The sequence below is a fragment of the Grampus griseus genome, assembly GCF_964374135.1.
Source record: "Grampus griseus genome assembly, chromosome: 1".
Taxonomy (NCBI): Eukaryota; Metazoa; Chordata; class Mammalia; order Artiodactyla; family Delphinidae; genus Grampus; species Grampus griseus.
Window position 1 is genome coordinate 95402790 of NC_139017.1, and position 27844 is coordinate 95430633.

At 36.4% G+C, this 27844-nt stretch overlaps 2 protein-coding genes across 4 annotated transcripts in view; both read right to left on the minus strand.

The window, feature by feature from the left end:
* MFSD14A (major facilitator superfamily domain containing 14A) overlaps nucleotides 1-6182 on the minus strand; it is a 38224-nt gene extending 32042 nt beyond the window's left edge. For all 3 annotated transcript variants that reach the window (XM_082650946.1, XM_082650947.1, XM_082650945.1), the window contains exon 1: nucleotides 5976-6182. In XM_082650946.1, the coding sequence (XP_082507072.1) occupies nucleotides 5976-6059 (84 nt within the window). In that variant the 5' untranslated portion in view covers nucleotides 6060-6182. The remainder of the gene's footprint in view (nucleotides 1-5975) is intronic.
* An 8774-nt stretch (nucleotides 6183-14956) lies between these two features.
* SLC35A3 (solute carrier family 35 member A3) overlaps nucleotides 14957-27844 on the minus strand; it is a 33387-nt gene continuing 20499 nt past the window's right edge. Inside the window, exons 6-8 of the mRNA XM_082650971.1 lie at nucleotides 26057-26175; nucleotides 24104-24237; nucleotides 14957-18712 (exon numbers count right to left, since the gene is read on the minus strand). Of these exons, the coding sequence (XP_082507097.1) occupies nucleotides 18622-18712; nucleotides 24104-24237; nucleotides 26057-26175 (344 nt within the window). The 3' untranslated portion in view covers nucleotides 14957-18621. The remainder of the gene's footprint in view (nucleotides 18713-24103; nucleotides 24238-26056; nucleotides 26176-27844) is intronic.

Consider the following 27844-nt stretch of genomic DNA (forward strand, 5'->3'; position numbering starts at 1 on the left):
TCTGAACAATATATAACTAAGTTTACTAAAATAATTTAATGTAAAAGTCTTACACAAAAAAAGACAAAGATTCTTAATTATAGACATCTAAGACCTGGAGCTTTCCATGGAAGAACACTAAAACAAAAATTTCTATAGAGAATATCGTAACTACAGAGCTGCTTTCCTGGGATCCTGCCACATTATGGAATAACTGGAGGAAATAAGGCTTTACTACTAGTATTTGGCATCATGTTTCCTCTCTCACAAAGTCAGCTGGTGTTTTCTTATTTTCTATGACCTTAATCAGGCAAGGCAAGGTTTACTACATTTGTGAACAAAAAGAAAACTGATCCTTTATATCCTGAAAGTATGAATCACCATAAACATGTAGAGACACCATTATACTAATTAAGTCACTTTGGCTTAATTTGCAGCGAGACTTCAGAGTTATTTTATGGATACATTATGGATCAATTTAAAAGAGATATTCAATATTTGTATATTACAGAAGTGAAGAGGTATTGGTTAGACTGCCCCTAAACAGAGTGGAATACACTTCCTATAAATATTCAACAAGAGTATAATGAGGGGCTTCCCTGGTGGCGCAGTGGTTAGGGGTCCGCCTGCCGATGCAGGGGACACGAATTCATACCCTGGTCCGGGAAGATCCCACATGCAGCGGAGCGGCTGGGCTCGTGAGCCATGGCCGCTGAGCCTGCGCATCCGGAGCCTGTGCTCCGCGGCGGGAGAGGCCACAGCGGCGAGAGGCCCTTGTACCACAAAAACAACAACAACAACAACAAAAAAAGAGTATAGTGAGATCAAGTTTTACTCTTAAAAAAATAAAGAAGGTTTACAGCTTGAGACTGTACTGCTTTGAGGTAAATTTTGAAAAGATAAGTAACATGACAATCTATTGCATCCCTCTCCATTCTTGAGGGGAAAATATGCGGCTGACTGTTAAATCATTACGTTAAGTGCTTATCCCCATGAACACCGAATTGGTTACACAGTTCATATGACTACAAACTAAACTCACTAAAAAGTTAAAATAAAATTTAAAAACCCCCATCAACACAAAAATCAAACTGTCACCAAAGTCTAAGACGGAGCCTAAGCTCAAGACCGGTCTTAGGGTAATCTCTAATTACTCAATTTATAGAGCTAAATGATAAAATATAGACCACCTCTTGTTTTAAAAAGACTCCCTAAGAAGTATTTCCTGTGGTAGAATTCATAACTGTATTTATACACTATTGAGAAAGTAGACCTATTATTAAGAATAAGCTACTATATCTGGCTCTGAAAGAAATAAACCCATTTCAGGGATCTTGATGCGCCCTGGCTGAAATGGTCACCTGTTACTTTAATTGACACTTCTAATTCAAAAAAATGCCAAAAGACAACTCAAGCTTTTAAATAACTGAAAATTTTAAATCATATATACTTATCAGAATGATACTTGAGAAAAGCTATTCTTTTTACTTAACTTCAACACTTCAACCGTAAGTGAATTTCCACAGATGATATTGGAAAGCAGGTCTTCAAACTATAGTAAGACAAACTGGAAATATAAACTGAGAAAACTGTTTACTAATTTACCCTCAAACACACTAACCTAAAGCAAATGTTGACTCAAGGAGGTAAGGAGGTAAGTCATTCATGGTTCTGCCTGCCACAAGCTTGCCAAGGACATATATACATCCTGATGTTTCTAGGCATGCTCTACTGATTTCAAAGAACAGCTGCTTTTTGAAAGGTACCATGGCCCTCTTCATGGCTTGCACTCTAGGAACCAGAGGCTGCTCTCTGGGGGCTACAAAGAGCTATTCTGCAACTCCTTCAGCCATCCTAGCAGGTGAAGAGTGCAAATGATCAGAGCTTAGGTCCAGACATTTGAAATGATTTTTGACTCCTACTTATTCTGATTAAAATCAGAAATATCAGGAATAAGTATCTGGTGCTCTGCATCTCTGGGCATATCTGAAATGCCAATTTTACTTTTTTCAGGTACTTCCAATAAAGCAATACACATATGCCTTGCTTTCTATCTAATTTTTAAAGTCATTTTACCAATTCACTTGTGAAAAAAATGGACATTTTTCACTTTGTCAGAGACGCAGACTCACAACTGTATTCACAAAACAATAAAGATCACAATACAAAACAAAGAAAACTTTAAAAAATCATAACGAAAATTCTATCTTTGATAATACAAATAACTCGTGTAAGTAATTCTTTGGCTCTTAGCCTCTACCAAGAATACTTATAAGCTATCTGCTAATACATGGTAATGATTTAACAACAAAACCCGAAATATTCTAAAATGTCAGAATGCACTTTCAATTCAACTGTCCTAAATGGTCTGCAATGAATAAGAGATGTAGCAAAATGTTACATACATTAAAACATAATTAAACACTGTAATCCTATGTGCTGATGCTTCAAAAAGCAAAATCACCAATAATGTCACAGCTACTTTCATCAGTAAAATGGTATAAGTAGATGATTAAGTAAATATTTATTGAATTTAACCTGTGAAACTATTCTTTAGTTACTTATGTTGTTTTCATATAGAACAACTGTTCTTAAACTTTCAGGAAATATGGATCCTTTTGTGGAATCTCCCTAGAAAAATGTGTAGTCAAAGAAAATTTTGCAAACAACTTCAGGGTGAACAGACCCAAGTTAAGAATTCCTGATACAGAATCACACACCTTCACGTAATTTATCTTAATTGTGTACTACTCAAATGAACAACATAATAGTCAGCCTTACCCTGGCTTCAGCGCCAACTGAAATACAATTTCAAGAAAAAAACATTTAGTTACTTATGATTAACCTGGTTCGCTTAGAAGTGTTCACTTCTTCAAAACTGTTAAAAACTACAATAGGTATGTGCTAAGCTTTTGACAAATTAACAGCTCATTACTAATTTTGTTTATGAATATTACAACTGGTTGATCAAGCTTACAAAGATGCCATTAGCAGAAGGACAAAGCAAAATAATCTTAACATTGTTGAACACTAGGAAGAAAATGGAAGGGGATCAGGTCAGTAGCATGGGCCAGGGATGTGAAATACTGTTCAGAGCCTGTCATGTATGACCATATAGCCTCAGACACATGGATGTTCATAACAGTAGTCCGACCAATTTTTAAGTAGAGAGGTAGAGAAGTAAATGTCATTTTAAAACTATTTTTATGACTATAATAATTATGACTACTATAATTTCACTTACAGCTAGAGTAGATTAAAATACAAATACTGCAAAATATTACCCTGGCACTTCTAGAAATATAAATATCTCCTGATTATATATGGGAATAAATAAAATTACACTAAAAAATCATCTTAAGGGCTTCCCTGGTGGCGCAGTGGTTGAGAGTCCGCCTGCTAATGCAGGCGACACGGGTTCGTGCCCCGGTCCGGGAAGATCCCACATGCCGCGGAGCGGCTGGGCACGTGAGCGGGCCCGTGAGCCGGCCCGTGAGCCATGACCGCTGAACCTGTGCGTCCGGAGCCTGTGCTCCGCAACGGGAGAGGCTGCAACAATGAGAGGCCCGCGTACCGCAAAAAAAAATCATCTTAAGAATGTGCTACTAGACACATTTTTAAAAATCACTTTAAATGTGTTTTTATCACTTTAAATTCACATAGTAGGCCCTGTAGGATTAAAAGATGCATAAACAAAGTCCCTATTCTAAAGAGGTGTCCAGTGCTCTTAGAATGGAAAGTTCAGCATAAGTGTACAAAGATGATAAATGATAATACCCCCATGCCCACATCCCTCAAAAGAAGCTTTCATTTATTTTATGATGGGGTAAAAACTGTATTTTGTGTCCAAAAGCAAGCTATGAATTCACTACAACTTCAGTAAATATCAAGATAAAAAAAAAAAAATCCTCTTCCAAATCGCCCAGGATTTAATTGCTATAAAGCGAAATTTAAAAAGTCAGAGGTAACAAAACTGAACTTTACAAGGTAAAAGGTGTGTTTCTTGAAAACAGCTTCATTCTTATCTTTTATAAAAAAAAAATAATAATAATAATACTAGGAGCTTCCCTGGTGGCGCAGTGGTTAAGAATCCGCCTGCCAATACAAGAGACGTGGGTTCGAGCCCTGGTCCGGGAAGATCCCACATGCCAAGGAGCAGCTAAGCCCGTGCGCCACAGCTACTGAGCCTGCACTCTAGGGCCTGCGAGCCACAACTACTGAGCCCGCGAGCCACAACTACTGAAGCCCGCGCAGAGCCCCTGCTCTGCAACAAGAGAAGCCACGCAATGAGAAGCCCGTGCACCGCAACGGAAGAGTAGCCCCCACTCGCCACAACTAGAGAAAGCCCGAGCGCTGCAATGAAGACCCAATGCAGCCAAAAATAAATAAATAAATTCATTTTAAAAATTACTAATCTTAAATATCACTTGCTTTTACAAAATACAATTCTTTGATGCTTCAATTTTTAGATTGTAGATGAACTTAAAATATCAAATCCCTATGATTGACAAAGGCAACCAGTATTCTTTCAAGCTATTTCTCTCCCCACATAGTAGTTCTAACCAACTTGGTCAAAAGAGCCATGACAATTCATAACTGACTTAATCAAAATAATGTTTTAATTAATTAAATAATAAATTAAATACAACAAAAAGATCTGAAGACTTGAATTTCAAAGTTTCTTTTTTCACCAAATGTCAAAGCTATGACATCTATGGATTTGACAGTTAACTAAAAGTATATTCTGAAATTGCTACATATGTCCCAAGCTTTCTAAATTTTAGCATAACTAACTGGGCCGTATTCTGAAATGTCAAAAGAAAGTTGTCTCTGATTTCAAATGAATTTAGCAAATCCTCAATGGCGACCTAATTACATATTTAGCACTATGCTAGTAGCTGAGGGCTCCAACAAAACACAAACAAATATGGAAAAAAGGAACCATTTCTGCACATTTCTCGGAAAAGTGAAGTATGTATTTCACCTTTGCATTCTATTTCGGAACATGATATCAAAGAATGCAACAAAGACCAGAGAGTGTAGCAACGGAGAATTTTCAGCTAAAAAAAAAGTATAGGCGAGTTATTGTCAATTAAAAGGCCTACGTCCCCTGCCGGTTAACAGCACAACGCATAAAGTTGACTGTGATGACAACTGTTTCTAAAAAGCAAAAATTTTTTCCTTGCCCTCAATCTGTCTTCCTTTCAAAGGTCTTCCAATCCTCAGCCCATGATCAACTCTACCTAGTATTTTTTGTTTTAAAATACACCAGGTGATTTTAAAACAACAGGGTGATGACTCTTCTTTGAAAACTAGCAGATTGAAGTCTAGGCCCCAGGTGTCCTCCGTCACGCTCCAGACTGCGGGAAGTGAGGAGCAAAGCCCACCTTCTGACAGTGTTTACCGTACTGGAAGCAGCCAAGAGCAGGAGCACTGACCCAGAACGCCGTGGAAGAAGGGAGCGAGCGCACTACGGGGCCCCAGTGGGGTCGCCGCGCCAGATGCCACCCGGTTAGCAGCATATGGGAGGGCAGGGATTGCTCCCGGCCGCTTCCAGAGCGCGGCCACGGCCTCGCGGGGCCTGGACGGCGCAGGCGAGGCTGCGGAGGCGAAGGGGACGGCGGAACCAGCTACGACCCGGCGACCCGGCGGACCGGCCGGCAGCGGAGCCTGGCGTCGATTCCTCCCCGCGGCTGAGGCGCTCGTGGGCTCAAGGCCGCAGGGCCTCCAGGGGCGGCCAAAGGAAAGGGTGGCAGGTGCGGGAGAGGCGGGCGGCTTCTCCATTCGAGAGGACGGGCCCCGGAGGCCGCAGGCCAGGGCGAGGGAGGAAAGCCCCTGGAGCACAGGCACTGGGGGCCCGGGAGCCCGAGACACCGGCACCGCGGGAGGGGTGAGGGAGGGCAGGGGCAGTCGGGGGCGGCTGCAGGCGTCAGCGTTAGGGGCAGAAAGAGATCCGGGCCCCAGAAGACCCTACCCGGCGCGGTACCCCAGCTCACCGTGCCTCCGTCCTTAATGATGATTTTCTTGGCCAGCATGATACTGCGGTTCGCGGCCCGTTTCTTCTTCTTCCCCTGGGTCATTTTACCATCCTCGATTCCTGGCGTTGCTGCAGCCACTCCCGGGGCGGCCGGCCCCAGCGGCGAGTGCCGTCCCGCCACTACTGCCGGGCCGAGCCGCTCGGGGCGCCCGCCGCCATCTTGAAGGCCCGGCCTGCCTCCGGCGGCGCGTCACATCGTGCGATCGGTCGACCAGCCCGCCCCGCCCACGTGACGCGCCCCGCCCGCTCAGCCGCTGGGCAGTCTGCGCCCGCGAAGGGAAGCCCCGAGGGAAGCGGGCGGCGCGCGACCGAGGCAGCCGGTGGAGGGAGCGGCGCGTGGAGAGATCCGTGTGCTCTCCGTTCACCAGCTCGCTCAGCCCTCACCGCAGGCCTGGGCGCTGGGGACGGTTATAGATCCCCTAAACAGAGGAAGAATTTAAGTTTCTAAAAGTTACCTACTAGTGGAAGTACAGCTGATAAACGGTTGCACTGGAATTTTAACCAGGTGTCCTCAACTATGAGGGCTGTCTCCAACTGTGTTCTAACCAACACCGGAACCGAAGGAAACGGTTGAAATAGTTTTACAGAAATAGTGGGTGACTGAAGGAGTAAAGATAAACTGAGTTTTCCTAGTCTTTTGTCCTTCTGGTGCCGGGGGCGGGGGTAGAGAAAGCCTGGAGCTCAGCTGAAGCCCGCCTGTTTCCAGGAGCTCCCTGGCCCCAGGCAGGATCTTTTCTCTAATCCCTGTCAATAAAAATTTACATAGTCTAGGCCACTACCTGTTTTACCGTGTTTAAAAATTAACGTTGTTAATTAACGCTGTTAATTAACAGTTGTCACAAGTGGAGTATGGACTTCAAATTAAAGTATCACGATGTTAAATGTGCGATTACTGTGTTATGTAAGAGAATATCCTTTTCCTTAAGAAATATACACCGGAGTCTTAAGGAGTGAAGGAATGTGATGCATGCTACCTACTCTAAAATGGTTAGGAAATAGCATGTATGTATGTGAGAGGAGGGGGTTGAGAGTGATAAAGCAAAATGGCAAGGTGATAAAAAAATAGTGAATTTCTGTGTGGTGGTTTTAAGATATCTTCACAAATTCAGTGATATTCTCTTCTGGAAGAGGAGGAGTCTAATTCCCCTTCTCCGGAGTGTGGGCTGGGCTTAGTGGCTCTGTTATTTAATAGGATATTGTAGAAGTGACGTATCTGACTTCCTAGGCTAGGTCATAAAAGGCTCTGCATCTTCCCGCTAGCTTTCTCTTTTTCATTCACTCAGGACCCAAGTCTAGTGGAAACTAGCCGCCATGTCATGAGGACACTGTACTGAGGCCTTCCACCAACAGATATGTGAGTGAGTCATCTTGGAAGCCAGTCCTCCAGTCCTGCTCAAGGCTTTGGCTGGCAGCAACCCATGCCAACATCCTGACTGCAACTTCAGGAAACCCTGAGCAATGCCTGCCCAGCTAAGCCACTCCTGGTTTCCTGACTCTCAGAAACTGTAAGATAAAAAGTACTCGTTTTAAGCCACTAAGCTTTGGGGTAATTTGGCACACAGCTATATAGATAACTAATACACAGGGTAAAGGGAGTGTATGTTCTTGGTACTATTACTGCAACTTTTCTGTAAGCTTGAAATTATCTTAAAATGTTAAAAAATAAATTTGATTGAATTTTCTATTTCGATAACTGATTAGACATAGAAAACAAATCAATTTCCATGGAAGGGAGAAGAAAGGCATTTTAGCCTGGTAATTCAAGTTACATGTTTCCTCAATAAGTAAACTCAACATTTGTTTAAAAATATTCTCTTACTGAAACTGACTTGAAGTTCTTTAGAGAAAGTAAGATGAGATAGATTTCATAGTTAAATCCCCAGTAGTTTGTTTTGGATGGATAGAGAGGGCTGGTAAGATCATTTATTGTGCAGTTACTCTGACCTTTTTCAAAATCATACTTCATCTAGCTGCACCAGCTTTATCATCCTTAACAACTGATTATTGTTTAGTCATTCAAAAAAATATTTGAGGGCTTCCCTGGTGGTGCAGTGGTTGAGAGTCCGCCTGCCGATGTAGGGGACACGGGTTCGTGCCCCGGTCCGGGGAGATCCCACATGCCGCGGAGTGGCTAGGCCCGTGAGCCATGGCCGCTGAGCCTGCGCGTCTGGAGCCTGTGCTCCGCAACGGGAGAGGCCACAACAGTGTGAGGCCCAAGTACTGAAAAAAAAAAAAAAATTTGAGAGCCTGTAAGTGTCTGCCACAGTTTTACTAGACACTGGAGATACATCAATAGATGATATTTATGTATGTAGAGCTTAATTATACTGGGGGACAGAGTTATAAAACAAACACAAAATGAAGATAATTACAAATTGTGGTAAGTGCTGTTGTAAAAAAGGTAATAAGAGAAATTTAGCATATATTGAATGTCCAGAATGTCCCAGGCATTGTGCTAGAAGAGCTGCAATAGTAAACAAGAGATGACTCTTGTAACAGACTTACTGTGCATATACTTGTGGCTTTCTGTGTGATTTGGGGTTGTGAAGATTCATGAACTTTAAGTTAAGAGGTTGATGTGTCACTTAGGGTTCTTTGGTTATAGTCAACAGAAACTAGCATTAGCTAACATAAGCAAAATGGAGTGATTTGGAAGGATCCTGGAAGTTCCCAAAATTAATGAGAAGGTGAATAATCAGGCTTGAAAACAGGCAAGAACCAGTATTTGGAAATTTCATGAGAACACTTCATGAGGCACTTTGGAAGGGAGAGAAATCCCTTGGAGAGAAGGGCAAGTGGCTGAAGCTAAATATTCCTAAAGAAACAAGATTGTATGGCAGAATCCAATCCCCCCAAATGTGCCGTTTATTAAAGAAACTGCACTTTACCATACAAACAGAAGAGGGCCTCCTTAACTATGAAACAGTCACCTACATTCTTTCACCCCTTCCTTCTGTAGAACAATCTGTTCTGGCTGATCCAAGAAAATCCTACATGTTTTACGAGGGACAGAAAAAGCCACCAAAACCCCATAAAAGGCTACTATAAGAGGAAAACAGAAAATGAAAACTTTTAAATTAATAGAAAATACTACCCTCTAGAAAATATGAAGCAGAGGAAAACTATATACATCACTCCAATATGAATTAAATATCATTAAATGAGCAATTGCAGATGTGAAAGAATGTAACAAACTGTTAAAAACTCAACAGGAAGATGAGAGTTGATCAAACTCAGGCAATTTACTGAAATAGTAAAATCATCTAAAAAATGAAAACTAAATTACAGGGTTCCTAAGAGAGAACAGATACACATGAAAATAAGGAACATGGAGGAGAAGAATAAATCAGCTATAAGGAAAAAAAGAGAAAATGACATGGAAAAAATTATCTGGGCCTCCAGGAAAAAAAACCAACAACAACAAAGTTAATATTTTTTCCAAAGGGGGAAAAAAATCAAATGGTGCCAGATTTCTTGACAATAACACCAAGCAACACAACAATGGAGCAGCATCTTCAAAAAAACTCAAAGTGTGAGCCAAAGATTTTATAGTTCATCAAGCTGTACTTAAAGTATCTAGGCTCTAGAAGAAATTTTAAACATGCTAGAACTTAAGGAATATTGTACTTACAAGCCCTCCTTGAGTACTCTACTAGAAGAGCTTCATCCAGCCAAGAGTTGACTGGGGAGCCTTCAGCTAAAGTACTGGTGAAGAGTATTAAATATACTTAAAATATATTTAATTTTATAACAAATGCAGGGACTAGGGTGAAAAAATAGTGTGTAAATGTTATATGTTCTAAAACATTTCGAATAGAAATAAGGCAACTAAAAAATATGAGAAGATGGAAGGAGTAGAATAAGTTCATTGGTTGTCACAAAGGCAATTAGATGGGAGTCAAAGAACATTTAAAACGGCAAATAGTAGAAGCTTAAACAAGCAAAAAGAGGTCTTTTATGGCATTACATAAAATGTTATCAGTAAAAAGGTAACCACTAGAACAGAAAACCCTTTCTAAACATAAAAAGAAATTTTAAAAGCAAGGAACACACTCCACAGGGTGAAACGCAATAAATATAGCAATGTACACACTTTATTTTTTTAAAAGAAACACAGGAAAGATAAACTAGCAACTAATGAAAATAATTATCTATAGGAGGTGATTAGGAATGGGCTGGAGGCATAGGCATGGCAGCTTGGCTAATCTGAGTATACTTTTTATATAGTTTTAACTTTGAACCATGTAAATGCTTCACGTATTCAAAAGCAATAAAATTTTTAAATTAAATATGAAATTGAATACAAACAAAAACAAACTAAACTAGTTAGATCACAGTGATAGCATAACCATGTAGAGAAAATAGTAATTTACATTAACTTTTGAACATACTCTCAGTGGGCTATTCTAAGGACAAAGAGAACTGCAAATTTTATTCAATATGTTTTCCATTAGTAATACTGGTATTGTAGTGCTGAAACATAAGCTATATAATAAAACATATAAGCAAATATGCTAATGTTACTCAGAACCAATATTTTCACTGTAAGAGAAAAGAGAGGCAAATATAAAGAAAATAGCTTGTAATACTAATTTTTAATTGTAAACATTGATTTAAATTCATGAACTCTTAAAAATGTTATTTCCTAGCTCTGCCCACTGATATATGGCTCATAAGTAAATGGAGTTCAAATTCCATTCCCCCTAAAAGGAATAGATAGGGCTCCTTGGAGAAATAGCTGATATTCCCCAGCTTTGGAACAGGACAAGTACGAGGCAAGTCTAGAACATATTGTTGTACCTGAAGCAAGGAGGACCTCAGAGACTAATGTGGTCATGTCTAACAGAACAGAAGCTAGCTTCTAGTGACCTCCACTGGCTACTGGCTTACAATATGAACATCAAAAGGAAATGTGACGGGGAATTCCCTGGAGATGCAGTGTTTAGGACTCCACACACTCACTGCTGAGGGCCTGGGTTCGATCCCTGGTCAGGGAACTAAGATCTCATAAGCCGTGAGGCACAGCTAAAAAAACAAACAGAAAAACAAAACAAAACAACAAAACTGTGACTGTAATTAGCTATAATGTTTACACTGAAGATTAAGGACAGTGATCTGGGGGAAAAAAAGAGGGCTTTGGGAACAAGAAAGGAGGGAAAATAGTCTTTTTAAAATAGAGGAATAGAAACTATATAATAAATGTAGAAGAAAATTAGAGAATTAAAAAATTTTAAATCACTATTTTGCACCTCAGTGTGATAAATGATTCAGTTAAGAATCATCAGTTGATGCTAAAACCATTGAGTGAAAGGCTGGTAGGAAAAAGAACATTCCCATGGTGCCAAAATACTACCCTAAAGAATACTAATTACTAAGGGGAGAAAATGACCTTTACAATGGAAAGATCTGTTAGTCACCACCTTGACTGAATGATTATCATCAATGAGACAATCTAGAATTATGTGTCTTCTAATGTGATACAATATAAAACGTAAAAGATAATCTGAAATATTCTTTCCCAAAACATTTAACCTGAAGTTAATCAAACCTACAGACTTCCAGTTTGAAGGAAATGCAAAGAATAAAGGGAACAAATCAAGGATATTGACAGATCATGGATGGATGCCAAGTGACTTACACTCTTCAAAAAGTCACATCATGGGGGAAAAAAAGCCATTGGGGTACAGGGAAGGATCTTCTAGACTAAAAGAGACAATCAAATAGAAAGTATGATCCTCATCTGAATCCTGGATCAAAGCCAAAAAAACCTGTAAAAGGTCATTTTTTGAGACAACTGGAAATATCTGAATATGAACGTAGGTGATACAATAAAATTAAATTTTCTTAAGTGTGACAATGGGATTGAATTTAATTAGAAAAATGTCCATATTTTTAGAAGTGTCCTGATAAAGCTAGTATGGCAAAATGTTAATTGTTGAATTCAGGTGGACGGCAAATGGGTATACTATTATTTCAACTTTTATATACTTTAAAATTTTTTCAAAATGAGAAGCTGGGGAAAATTTAAATTAAAAAAAAAAGGTCTTTTAACAATGCTTACTTTGTGAGTACACGGAGATGACCCATGAATTTTTCAAAACTAAGCTGACAATCATAGCATGATTGAAGTCATTAAAACAGCAATAACAGTATAAAAACGAAATATTAAAAGCAAAAACAGGGGAATTCCCTGGCGGTCCAATGCTTAGGACCCTGCGCTTTCAGTGCCGAGACCCAGGTTCAATCCCTGGTCAGGGAACTAACATTCCGCAAACTGTGCGGCGCGACAAAAAGGCCTTTAAGATGAATGGAGACAAATATAAAGTAATGAAAATTTGGGGCATTATATATATATAACATCCAAAGTAAGCTTCAGATTTTAAAAGTTTAGAATTCATAGCAGTATTCTGAAACAGCCGTAAAATGAAACATAAACTCACCTCTGTCCTTTTCTGTAATCCTATTAGCATCCAAGAAATATTACTTTTGCTATCTTTAAAAACCTGTTGAAGCAGCTTGCATATATTAGAAAAAGCACTTAGCATCATAATTTTTAATTGCTGTATTTACTATCCAAGCAAAATAGAATAAAATGGAACATAATAAAACTTCAGCCTAAAGGAGAAAACTTAAACCCTCAATTATTAGAAATTGTGTTTTTGTATATACAATGTTTTTTAAAAGAACACACACATAAACTCACATCCACAGATTTTGTTTAAAATATACAAGTGAAGTCTGATTTAACACATTTAACTAAACCTTTTAAATACTTTACATTTAAAGTACATTTTTTTAGAGTGAATTTTCAGATGATTACCCCAAAACACTGTAACAGCATTCATTATTCTTTTAAATCCTCAGTAAGTTCAAGTTAAAAAAGGATGAACGTGTGTATCTCAGGTAAACTATTCCCAAAGGAGTATCATTACTGTTTGTTTTAAAGAAGTTACTTTTAACATATTAGAAACCCTAAATAAATAAATGTAAATAAATGCATAAATGAAAAAACCTGATTAGATCCAATGGAGGGCTGATACTTAACCCCAATAAAGGATGACTGGAAATGTGGAGCTGTCAGTTAACAGTGAAGGCCTACTATGAGCCAAACTAAAGTGATGGCTACTGGTAATTTACAGTTAGCTCAGGGAGCACCCTTCTAGTTGCTAAATAAATACTACATATGCTACTTAGCACTGTATCTGATTATGTTTTTCTGCCCTTGAGTCATGTTCAGAATCATTTCACAAAATTTCTGAAATTAAAAATGACAATGTATAAATGTCTCCATAAACAATTGTCATTGCTTGTGTCATCCTCATCAGTTCAGAAGTATGTGTATGAGAGACGAATGGCCACCGTGTAAGGAATTTGGCCTTACCCAGAGTTCTGGCCTTTATCGTCAGGAGGTCCCAGTGAGAGGAGTGTCTTTGTTATTCATACTGGGCTCCTCAAATCACATCTTATAATTTACGCTAACATGAGCCCCTAGAGCCTGATGTCAGCTAGTTCTCCAGGGACGGTCAGGGCTGGAGAGTGAGTTCAACCATGTGTGCAAAGAATCTATCAATCATGCCAAGTAATAAAACTTCAGTAAAAATCTGAACACCAAAGCGTGGGTGAACTTTCCCGATTGGCAGTACTTGCGTGTAGTATCATAAATTGTGGCCAGAGTATATAACATTGTCTAAGACTCCACAGGGAGTGGACAATTGGAAAGGACGACTGGAGTTTGGACCCCTCCTAGACTCTGCCCTATGTGTCTCTTCCTTTGGCTGGTTCTAACTTGTATTCTTTCTCTGGAATAAATGTGATTATAATAGCTTTCAGTGAGTTCTTTCTAGTGAATTATTGAGCCTGAAGGTGAATTTGGGAAACCTCTGAATTTATAGTCACCAAGACACTCTACTATAGTACAATTTCAAATCTTTGGGATTTGAAATTCGGCAATTTATTTCCTCTGATATTTTCTCCTCTGGAATGTGTATGTAATCAATCCTGCTTTGAAAAAATTCTCTTTTTAAGAACAGTAAGAAAGACAATTATGATTACTAACACTGGTCACTATCTGACTGTGTTGAACGGCAGTGGTATCTATAAGATTTAGATTATGAGGCGTATTTGCATAGCACAGGATTCAAGGATTTTGATATACTTTCAATGAAAGTATTACAATAAAAAAAATATTTAAAGATTTTCAGTTAGTGCTTCTGAGAAGATACCAAAGAAGGGTATACATTTTAATGCTGATATTATTTTAGTAACATTTTAAAACAGCATTTTGTACAAGGTTACTTCAGTAATAAAGGTGGAAATAAAATCCTTTATATTGCTTATCATTTGATCTCTATCCATTGAATTGATAGTCACAATAGAAACAATTATATTCAAATTATGAAGAAAACTGGGAATTTCCTGGCGGTCCAGTGGTTAGGACTCCGTGCTTCCACTGCAGGGGGCACGGGCTTGATCCCCGGTCGGGGAACTAAAATCCTCCAAGCCGTGCGGTGCAGCCAAAAAACAAATATGAAAAAAATATATACCGATTACTGTAATTTCTTAACTTGGAGGCTAGCAAAGAGATAATTTATTTAAAGCAAAAAAATTTTAGACTGGTATCATCATACAGGTAGAGAAATTCTAATGAGTTTAAATAAAATCCAGTCTTTCATGCTAAGGCATAGGCTAGTAAAAAGGAAGATCACACACATGATAAAGGTAACTTGAGAGGTAGGGAAAGGCTCAGTGAGTCATTTTTGATATATAGAGAGGAGACTAATTCATGGTTAAGTCAAGCACGGGTGAACAGGGAAACAAGGAAATATAGGAAAAAATTTACATAGTTATGAAAATAATCTATTTCCCTAAATCTACTGAATAGATAATAACTGGATACCAAAAAATGACAAAGAGAAATTTATCAATTAAAAAGCCATTTAACAAAAGACCAATTTACAGATTCCTTTGAATTATGTCCATAAAAAATTTAAATATACAAATCACAGCCCCAAACCCAAAAGAATCTTCCTAAACAAAGGAAATACACATATAGACAAATTCAGAATCCAAATCATTAAAAAAATAGTTTAAAAATCACAGTAAATTATATCTTATAATAAGAAATAAAAAACCAAAATGACAGTTATATACAATTGTTAAAGTTTCAAAATTTCAATGATGGAGCAATAGTACCATAATTTATTTAAATAAGTTCTGTTCACTAATACTTGTATAATATACCTATTTTAATATTCTGTTAGATAATGGATTTAAATAGCAAATGTTGAAACAATGAAAAAATTGAATTATATTCTTAAAACATCCTAATTTTGCCTATGTGTCCAAAATTGTGAATTACAGTAATGTCCTCCAGAAAAGTCAGGTATTTGGTAAAGCAAGGCACATAGGACCAGGTTTTGATAAAGGTGCTTTTTCTTTGGTCCTATAATTACTTTAAATATGCTACATATCTGGGAGATCCTTAAGATGACTTTCGATATAGCATAAATAACTTTCATAAACTCTTTCTTATGTAGAGCATACATTCATATGTAATTAAATATTATGACAACAAAAGTGTAAATAAAATGAGTGATGCTAAACCCTGTTTTTAAAAACAAAACAACTCAGGTGACTATACAATGACATTTTAAAAGTCTAATAATTTGATATGTAGGAAAAGTGTATCAATTCTTAAGGATAGTTTGTATTACACTAAGTCTACTGAGCACAAAGTCAATTAATTTCCACTCAGATTCTGTCTCTTTAGATTCTAGTTTAAATATCAAACCACCTTTCCTTCTATGAAATTGTGACATTCAATATAAATTGATGTAAATATTTAAGTTTTGCATCTCTAAACTACATTTTCCACCATAAAAGTAGTCTACAATGTCTCTAAAAATCACTTATTATAGAATTGATAATATTACTGTGTTGATACATCTACATGTTGCATTTCAAAATTTTCTTCCAAAATACCATATTCTTAAGTTTTATAGAACTATCAGTTGGCACTCTTCTCCCATAAGTTAGCACATTTTTATAATGAACAAAGTAGTAACATGTAAACTCTAAAAAGTATAAGAATTTAAATAATCAAGGAGTCATCATTATAAAAGATTGATACAATAAGGCTTCTGGAGGTCATCAAAATATACAGCACACACAGAAGAAAACAGCATTATCTGTATATATGACATGATCTAGGATACAGGTCCACCTTCTCAAATGATTATTTCTTTATGAATCACAAACTACACAACCAAATCTCTAATAACGTTTTCAAACCTACTAGAAAAGCAAAATATAAATTATGCCTGTCTAATAAAAGTTTGCTTTGCAAATAGACTATTTTGCCCTTTCTCAGAACTCTTGATTACATTTTATAAACTTTGGTGGGAATCTTGAAAATTGTGTTATTTTGGACACCTGAAAATATATTACTATTGTAACTAACATGTCTGATGTCCAATAATTTGCTGTATCATTTTTTGAAGTGTTAAAATTGAGACTAAACCTGAATTAACAATTAATTATGAATGCACACTGAATTAACACATAAGTACCCAACCAGTACTTCAGTGTGAGCTGAACATAAATCTTTATATTTAGTCTTGAATTCTGTGCATTATAGGATTTAGATTTCCCTTAGCAGTAAGTAAGAAGATGTAAGCCTGAATGTTGTTACAGTCTAAAAACACCATTCTCAAATTGTGGTAAAGTTATTAAATAAATACTCTAAAAGGTGGTCACTGAAAGTCGTAAGTCAGAGTTCCAGAAAGTTTGCTTGGTGCCAACTTGGAATCACCAGCAGATTAATTTAAAATACTTTGTGATTTTAAGCATTTTTTAAAACTCTGTATGGAATATATTAGGCTTTTGTCCTGTAGAGGCTAGGTTTGCCTCAGCAAAGTAACACAGCCAGTCCTAATTAGCCAAGAATAGCCAACAGTTTGTAACATAGTATTTTTCAGCCAAATTTTGTTTAACAAAATCCATTAGAATTATATAAAAATATTTATTTTTTACAGATTTATACTATTAGAACAGGAGACTTTTAAAAATATATAATGTATGAAAGAAAAAAATAAATTCCTATACATAATAGGTAATTCTGTCTCTAGTCAATAATTAAATTAAACCCATATTCCAATTTTAGAAAGTATTTGTGCCCACCTGTTCATTTGATCATTTCTGCTATATTTTCTCTCCCTGAACCAATTTATTAAATAACTCATGTAATTTGCAATCTCAACTCCAGTGCTAATCAAAGGGAAAGGAAACCACTATTGTATAGCAAAGCTGTGGCTCCTTCCTGGCAGCTTTTGTAGGGTCACAGAAAGGGAATTCAGAATTCAGCTGCCTCTCCCAGACATGCATCAGAGAATTCCTGGGAATGGTGGGTTTATGAGAGGCCTAGAAAGTTCTTCTGAGCAGCCTTGAATTTATACTTACAGTGCCATTTAAAATAATGTAATATCATGGCAATCTGGAATGTCTCCAAGAAAAGTCATTTTGGTCTCAATTTATTGACATCTGTACTACTATTTTTTGGGTTTTGTCAACAGTTGTACATTAAAAGAAGTTTTTACAGATCAATGAGTAAAATATTCATCTAAAAATGCTCTAGTTATTATACAGTATATGCTTTGATAGTTCAAAATTCTCCAAATGGAGACATTAGACAATAATTATTATTTTAAATTATTATGAGTATTTAAATTACATTTTAAAACTTTAATGGAAATTAACACACACAGAAATTTATTTTAAAGTAATATTAAGGATTTATCTGATTTACAGAAAAGAAATACAATTAAGAGATTAAGGACAAAACTCCATTAGTGTAAAAGTAACTGGCTACTATCTAGCACAGGAACAACTGGATTGCTTGCTTCCAGCAGTTCTGAAGCACTAAAAGATCTTAAAATGTAGGTGGAGAAATAGATGTGTATATTTCTTTACATTAAATTTAAATATGAAATTTACTGTCTGACAAATCAGACCCAGAATGTTACTTTATCAATTTTTATGCAGTTGAACATTTGCAACATATAGCAATCTTTTGTTTAGTAATCTTCTGTATAAATATAAAAATCTGAGATACATGAAAATGTTTTTCAAATCATCCTATTTCTTCACAGCTTTATAGGTAATTATAATTTTCAAACTTTGAATATCCATGTTATTTGATATATCTGTACAGAAAGAGTAAGATAAAAAACATTTAATAAGATTAAATATATCTAATTTGCAAAATTGATGTCTGACATTTGTTGTGTGCTCTTGCAAAGAATGCATAGGATATTTCTGCAGCAATCAAAAACATAAAATCTTTTTAAACTCAGATTTCAAGTTTCCTCCAATAATTATTCTAATCCCTGGAAATACTTTCAAGTTTTGATTTCTTGATGCAATAGGCATTTTGTTACATATACATATATTTTATCCTTAAACTTTCATATTTTCAAACCATTTGAACATTATGATCAGATTCAGCATGATGATTTTTTTCTTAGAATCTGTAGAAGTCCTCTGTGCAGGATTAATGTTGAGATTCCTAGTGCACCATTGTGAAAAACCAGATAAAGACAGTATTACCACTATGCTTTAGTGGGATTTCCTGCAGGTTTAGGATCATAACCATATAGGAAAGTAGCTGTTATTACAAGGATGGCTCCAAGGAAAAAGACACTAAATAGATGAAGAAGAAATGAAAAAGAGAAAATCAGATTAAAAACAAAACAAGTCATATTTCTTTACTATAAAAACAAATATAATTTGGGACAAAATGTTCCAGTAACATGGCTAACAAATACTGAGTACTTACTACATTCCAGATATTTAGCTAAGTGTTTTACATGCATTATCTCATTTAGTTCTCACAACAACCTTATAAGGAAGGACTAGCACTGTCCTCATTTGTTTATATATGAGGAAACAGGTTTAGAGAATTTAAGTAATTTGCTTAAAGTCCCACAGCTTGAAGTGGGAGATAGAATTCAAACTCAGGTATGTTTAACTCTAGAGCCAAGCCTGCACTTTCATCCACTGTGCTATACTGTAGTCTCCCAAAGCAAAGATGTATAAAAGGTTGTATTTCATCTTTTTTCAAAACCATTTTTTAAAATCGAAGTATAGTTAATTTACAATATTGTGTTAGTTTCAGGTGTACAGCAAAGTTATTCAGTTATACATATATGTATATATAGTATTTCATTGTAATGTGCCTTTTGCCTATAATACATTGAATAATAAGAGATCTCGATTTTTTAAAAAATTTGAATATATAAAGGGAAAATTGCACTCTTTTCAAACCACAGTAAAGTTCAGTTTAAAATACAAGGTAGTAATAAGCAAAACTCAGGATTTTTATAGGATGCTTTACAAAAGGAAATAAGACTGAATGCAGGAAGACTTGGTTTCTTCTTTAGTTTATCTATCCATATATATAATATACCTTACTATAAACAGGAAATGAATTTAAACTGGTACTGGAACTCAAACTGAATGTAAACTGGAATATCAGTCTTAACTTTTAACATGTACATTCTTCAAAGTGCTGTTACAGGGACATGAATTAGTCTTGCTTTTACAGTTTTTATTAACAGTTTGAAATCACTCCCCTGCCTCAAAAAAAAAATGTTCTATAAGGGAAAAAGATCACTAATCCTTATTATGAGTTAAAGGGCCCTTCATAATATGGTCCTTCCAACCTTATCTCCCACACTCCACCCCACCCCATCTATAATTCAGCCACTCCATTTAGTGAACACAACATGCCTTTCAGGGCAGTATCCTTGTAGATGCTATTCCTCTGCCTGCAGTGTGCCTCCCAAGAAAACTGCTTATTCATAACAACTCAGGTCTTAAGTCTCCAAGACTAACTCCCTTAAGCAGAGTTACTCTATGGTAACACTTTATCACACTGTAGTAAATAATGTGTTATTTACATTCTGCTCCCTGCTGCCATGTGTTCCTCATTCATCATTATATTCCTAGTACCTAGCATATATAGGGAGCTTAATCATTATCTGTTATGATAAATCTAGTGTTGACTTGATGCAGATGTGTAACTTTTCAAACACCTTGAATACATATATACATATAAGATTAAGAGAACATAAAACTTCCTATAATGTAAATATCTTGAAGAAAATTACTACCACAGGAATATTTGGTAACTATTTAGGCTGCATAAGCTTCTGACTGAGCACTTTCTTTGTCAATCATTATGAGTTTCTCTTAACTTTCCAGAAATCTGGAATTGCATAGAATCACATGCTCAGTTGGAAAGTTGTCTGATCCAACTTTCTACCCACCGTAGGAACCCATTGTATGATATTTCTAACAGGATCTACTAGACCAGGGGGTCCCCAATCCCGGCCTGTTAGGAACCGGGCCACACAGCAGGAGGGGAGCGGCAGGCAAGTGAGCAAAGCTTCATCTGTATTTACAGCCGCTTCCCATCACTTGCATTACTGCCTGAGCTCTGCCTCTTGTCAGTATCATGGTGAGTTGTATAATTATTTCATTATATATTACAATGTAATAATAATAAAGTGCACAATAACTGTAATGTGTTTGAATCATCCCGAAACCATCCCTCCCCGTAAGGCTGTGGAAAACCTGTCTTCCACAAAACTGGTCCCTGGTGCCAAAAAAGGTTGGGGACCGCTGTACTAGACTATCTACTGTCAGGAAACCCCTGCTTCCCAAGCCAGCTATTTTTTAGGTAGTTCTGAGAGAAATAATTTTGTTAAGGAAAAAGCTATCAGAATTTAATATTTCAAGGATTTGAGCCCCCTCTTTCTAATGGAATTGTGTATATACTTCCATTGCTGCATTGATCATAGTTATAATTTATTCTCATGCCCATCTCTCCAGTCACTGTGATCTCCTTGAAGATAGAAAATCATATCTTATTCAGGCATTCCTGTTTTTCCAGGATCTAGTACACTGGCAGGCAGACATAGAGTGGACACAATAAATTTTTGATAAAAGAATAAGCAAGCCTAAATACAAGGATGGTAATACCAATAAGCAAAATAATGAGCACAAAAAAAATAGGAAAGGGAATACTGGTAATATATCAGTAGAGATGTCTAGCAGTCAGTTGAAAATAGGGATCTAGAGTTATCTTCATAGAGAGGACAGTTAAGACATGGCAGTGGATGAGATAGATAAGAGAGTGAATGAAGACTGACAGTTACCAAAGGAACAATCAGAAAGGCAGGTACGGGGGTCAGGGGTACTACTTCTGAGAAACCAAAAAACCTTCAGGAGGTGAAATGGGTATAACAAAGGAAAATATATTATTATATTCACAATATAGATCATTGCATTTATTGGATAATAGAAGTTCTCCACAAAAGAAAGAATACATAAAGATGGAGGGCCTAGCTATCTATTTTAGGAAAAATAACCTGTCTTCTCCATCTGACTTGGTGTCCTATGCATATTCTCAAAACATTCATTCATTCAATAATAACAGTATCATTGTCTTTTCTCTTTTTAGCTTCATCCCAACATACCTTACATGCTCCCTCAGAAACATGGATTTACAAACACAGGTATGTAGCTTACTGAAAAACTCCTACTCTTTTGTCCCTCTGCTGGTTTACGTGATCATTTACTTGTTTATTCCCTGCATGATTTGAAGATTTAAAGTTAACACTTTGGCCTTATTTGATGTTTTTTTTGAAAAAGGTATGCCTTTTTAAGTTACCCTAAAAATATACAAGTTCCAAACATTCTCAAATAATATTAAAGCATGTAATTTCCCCATTTAATACGTAGGGAATAAAGCATCACTAAGACATAGGTGCTAATTATTACGGTTGTCTCAATGTAAGTAATTCATTCCCGTATCAAGTTAAAAATATAAATACTTTTAAATTCATGCCTCAGAAAAATTACAGATTTCAACACGCATGTCCCAGACCTATTGTCCAAGTTGCTAGAGAAGAACCAAACCATAAATGTTCAATATAGAAACAGAATGAGCATATTACATTTTTCTACTATCAAATTCCACCCACAATCCTATCTCACTCTCACTAACACAAATTAATTTTACTAACTGTATTAAAATTTTAAGGTCTTGAACATTCATTCAACAAACATACTGAGTATCTATTATGTGCCAAACTCCAGCCTTGCTTACTTATTATCAGATGGTGGTAAGTCTTCTGAAGACAGGAGGAAAGAATGTTGGAAGAGGGGGTGCTTTTTCTTAGATCTCTTGATAAAGGGATATTTGAGCCAAGATCTAAGGACATGAGGGAGTATGCCATGTGAATATGTAGGGGATGCGTTTTCCAAGAAAAATAGGGCAAGTCAAAGCCCATAGCAAAGAAGTTACAATAGCAAAAAAAAAAAAAAATTAAAAAATTAAAAAATTAAAAAAAGGTAAACAAGAGGAAAGTAATATCAGGTAAGGATAGAAAGGTAGCTAAAAGCCAAAGCAAATAGGCTGTCGAAGGTGACAACTTTTGAGTGACATAGGAAGCAATTAGAGGGTTTCTGAGTCTGATCTGATTTACACTGAAAAGAACCATTCTGGTTACTGAATGGAGAAAATTCAGGGACACAGGTGAAGAGAAGAAGCAAGGAGACAAGTCAGGAGACTATTTCCTTAATCTAGACGATAAATGAGGGTGACTTGGATCGTGGTGGTAGCAGTAGAGGTTGTGAGAAATGATCAGCTTCTGGAGATATTAAAAAGGAAGAATTGACAGGATTTGCTTCTGGATTAGAATGACATGTGAGAGAATAGTAAAGAGAAGCTGACGACCTTACTTCACTAAGAAAATTTAAAATTTCCATACATTTTAACTTCCTCTTATAAAGCTATCTATATCCATAGCTATAGAGTCTGCCTTCTCTGAGGTTACTGTGGATATACTGTGTTCCTATCTAAGTCAGAAAGGATTTTGGCCTAAGCAACTGAAAGAATGAAGGTGCTGCCACTTACTAAATTGGGAACCCTGACAGAGATGGGGAATGAGTTAGACATTGAAGAAAATGTCAAACAGACAATTAGATATAAAAGCCTGGAATTCATATTTAAATTTGAGAGTTATTAGCCTATAGATGGTATTTAAAGCCGTGAGAATAGAGATCACCAAGGGAGTGAGTGCAGATATAAGAAGTCCAAGGACAGATGAAGAGAGTACTCCCGAAGTTTAGAGAACGAGAAGATAAGGAGGGGAGTGAAGTTAGAGGAAACCATGAATGGTATCCTGGAATCCATTAAAACATAATCTCATTACTCTGGGATTACAAATTAGTAATTGTAAAAAAAATAGAACTTTATTACACTTTACTCTTCCTCACTCTGTCTTCTCTCTTGGCATCCATGACACTACACGATCCTGGGTCTCCTGCCTCACCCATCATTCCTTTTGCAATTCTTTTTCAGACTATTCTTCTCCCTGCCACCACCTAATTGAATTTTCTCATGAGCCACCTTCTCTATATAAACAAACTATCCTCTTCAAGAATGTCACCTACTCTCTTGGCTTTAGCTATATAAATTCTTCATTTAAAAATGTAATTATATGACTTATTTTATGACTTTTATGACTTATTAACTTTTAAAAATATGACTTGTAACTTTGGGGAAAAAAACCTATTCAGATCTATTGAGAAAATTCTGGCGAGCCAAATTGTATAAATTGCTTTCCAGTGTTAGATTTTTTTTCATGCATTTAGTTTGAAACCTTTTTAAAAAGATAGTTAAATGGGGGGCTTCCCTGGTGGCTCAGTGGTTGAGAGTCCGCCTGCCGATGCAGGGGACACAGTCTCGTGCCCCGGTCCAGGAAGATCCCACATGCCGCGGAGCAGCTGGGCCCGTGAGCCATGGCCGCTGGGCCTGCGCGTCCAGAGCCTGTGCTCCGCAACGGGAGAGGCCACGACAGTGAGAGGCCCGCATACCAACAACAACAAAAAAAGATAAATGAATCTTACTATATTTCTTCAAAAGTTGTAATAGAACAAAATTTTTCAGATTAGATCTTATGAAAGACTCTTATTTTTCTATATACTTTTGGAGGTTTAAAGAAATAGAAAAGAATACACTACCTGGTTGGTACGAAATCTTGTAGCCAAAAATAAGATATCAGTGTTGATAATATTATGGACAGAGAGGTTGCAAATCCTTTTAAAATGTTATCCGCATACTTAATAACAGCAGCTATTACAAGGCCTCCCAGTGCCTGCAGAAGTTTTAAAAGATTATTTTAAAAAATAAACATATATAAAACTGCTTTTCAAAACAATCTCAATGAAGCTTCAGACTTTGTCCTATAACCTAATCCCATTAAAGTAAGTGATTTTTATTAAACATCTCATAACAAATGGACTTATAGGTTTTGTTCAGTAGCCCCCTTATTTCAAAAGGTATCTGACAAAGTAACTACCAGCATAATCTGAAGTTTGTTATAATGGAGTTTGACCATATTATGAATAAAACATCTATCCTCATCCAATTTAGTAATTAAACATCACTTGTTCAGACAAATGTGGGAAAATTGGACACACTGATTAGTGAAATATTTTTACTTTTGATTAAAAATAAACTGTAACTTGAAAGTTATTTTACTAGCCTTTTAATAGCCTAACTTGGATTTCTTCCTCTAGTTTCTTCCCATTCTAATCTACCTTTCATTGCTGTCAGATTACTCTTCCTAAAGCACTTTAATCATTCTCTTTAAGAGTGAAGAATTGGGCTTCCCTGGTGGCGCAGTGGTTGAAAGTCCACCTGCTGATGCAGGGGACACGGGTTCGTGCCCCAGTCCGGGAAGATCCCACATGCCGCGGAGCGGCTGGGCCCGTGAGCCATGGCCACTGAGCCTGCACGTCCGGAGCCTGTGCTCCACGACGGGAGAGGCCACAACAGTGAGAGGCCCACGTACCGCAAAAAAAAAAAAAAAAAAAAAAAAAGAGTGAAGAACTTTCTACGAAATCCCTCTCAAATTCCAAATTGTGGCTACTTAAATAACAAAGTTTTACCATATCTCATAGTTTTGTTTTCTACCGAACCCTACATATCAGCTCCCAAGTCTGGGTTACCCACTTTCACTGTACCTCTTCAAATGGTAGAAGCTTTATGAGAGAAAGTCACAAATTATGCCAAGTGAGCTCACTACAGATTGATGTTTGAGTCCTGGTATTTCTTAGCAGTGTTCTCATTCCCCTATTTACTCCCTCATACCAACTGTACCAAACCTTTTAAATTTTTCTCAAGTCTTTAGCCCCTCTTAAGGAAAGAGAGCTTCCCTCCTTGATAGGATAAAAGCCATCATACATAAACTCTCCTGACTTACCCTATCTCTACCTCAAATTTTCTCTGAATTTTCACTACCCTTGTCTCCTTTTCTCCTATATTAAAAATAGAAGTATCCTTCCTGCTTTCAAAACACAACTATCCTTTGCCACCTTCACCCATCCTCCCTAAGGGACCTTGTTTCTTACAGCTTCAAATACCTCTAGAGAAAGGCTTTGTGAAGGCAGAGACTTCTATCTTCATTTTTGTATCCTCCAGAGTACTCAGTAAGTATTTTTTGAAGATGAAATTACTCAACCCTTGAATAATTTCAAGTTATAAGCCGAGGTAATTTGATAGGAGTACTCCAATATGTAACCAAAATGTAAACTATAAACTGTTACAGATTTAAATATCTAGACCTGCTTCTTAAGCCTGAAATAGCTGACCACAGACTTCCTGTAAAATGATCAGAACAGTAGAAAAATTACAAGTTATATTTCTCCTCAGCTTTCAACTTTTATTCTTAAACTTGCATTTTCGTTATGTTAAATTTAAATACCATAAAGTTCATTCATGATTCATTTTCAAATAAGTTTTCATTACAGCATTTAGATCAGTTCTATTTTAACTTCCCTGAATAAACTAGAGATAATGAGAGTACTGATAGGAGGGACCCTTCTTCCTTATATCAGTATATCATAGCTACTTTGATTCTCTATATTAAAATAAAATTTATTAGCATAAATGTAAGACTTTAAATGCTTTACCTGAAGAACAACAACTATCCAGGTCAGCCAGTTATACCCCTGAAAAAATCCATTCTTTGATACCAGTTCTCCATCATAAACATATACACCCATTAATCCAAATATACTCCCAAAGAAACCTAAAATAAAAGTAAAGTCTATGTCAAACATCATTTAGTTTGCCTGGAGAGATATTTTTCTATAAACATTCCAAATAATTTTAAACTTAACTTTTCCTTTTCAATAAAATTGGACTACTTTAAAATTTTTTTACTTGTATAATTATATAAACTTAAGAAAAGTATACTTAGTACTATATTATGACTGTAATATAGACATGGGATATATAAAAGAACAGAGATTACCAACTTTGGAGGACTGAAAAAATATAGTGTATACATTCCAGGACGAAATGGCTCTCCCATTCAAATATTTCTAAAATGCTCACTTTTGGTGTATTTCATTGTATCTTATATCTTCCTATTGCTAGATCTAGATTTTCATATATTCACATTCATACATGCAGATATAATAGCTCAGGTATGTGGTCCAGCATTTTCCTTTATTTGGAAATTTTGGATGTACAATAATTAATAAACAAAAAATTAGAGCTAAGAAACAGTCAGCCATAGGCAACATCAGAATGTTGTTATTGAAGTCTCACTGTTAGGGAAAGTCAGCTCAGTGAGAGCCTGAAATGTGTCTTATTCACTGCTGAATTCCTTACTTCTACCACAGAGCTTATCACATGACTACTGGATCTAAGATTTCCTGGAGCAATCCTAAACTATGAATAAAGAAATGGATATTACAGGGGTCATCTCTTTGGGGCAGTCTGTAGTAAGATATGCAAAGAGTGCAGGGTAAAGCAATTTTTTATAAAGCCGCAACTACTCAAAGTATTCCACAGTGAAAAAGAACTAAAAGGGATGTGAAATGTTCTTTCTAAAATTTTATTTATGCCAACTCTATTATTTTAATATGTCTAATTTAGAACATGAAAAAAATACAAAATCACAAAAATAAACACTTCCAAGGGTATTACTCATATCTTTTTTAATTATAAAAATAACACTTGATAATTTAAAAAAATGTATAGAGTACAGAAGAGTATACACATGTCAGTATGTACAGATCTACTGCATTCTTCTATCAGTTGCGTAATATTCCATCGTACGGACAATAACAGTATGAAATACACATATAACGCCACATGCAACAAAATGTACTAAGTGCTTTATGTATGTTAACTCATATAACAACCCTATGAGGTGGACACTTCTAGTTCGTTTTACAGATGAACAAACTGAAGCAAAGAGAGGTTAAATAAACTTGCCCAAACTCATGTTGCTGGTTAGTGATGGATTCAAGATTTTAATCCAGGCAGAGAGGTTTTGAAGTCTATGATCCATTTAATCATATTGATAATTTATTTAACCAGTATTCTAAATGTTTTCTATTTTTTACAATTGTAACCAATGCTGAAATGAATAAACTTGGACATTTATCTTTGTTCTCTTGTATAAATATTTATATCTGTAGGATAAATTCTTATCCAGACATGGAATTTTTACATTAAAGCTGTAATTTATTTAAAATTTTGTTATATATTCCCAAATTGAGATCCAATAAGGTTACATCAGTCTACCAGTTGCCCCTCCATATTCGCAGGTTTTGCATCCACAGATTCAACCATCCGTGAATCAAAAATGTAAAAAAAATATTCCAGAAAGTTCCAAAAAACAAAACTTGAATTTGCCAGCACAGCAACTTATTTACAAAGCATTTACACTGTATTAGGTATTATAA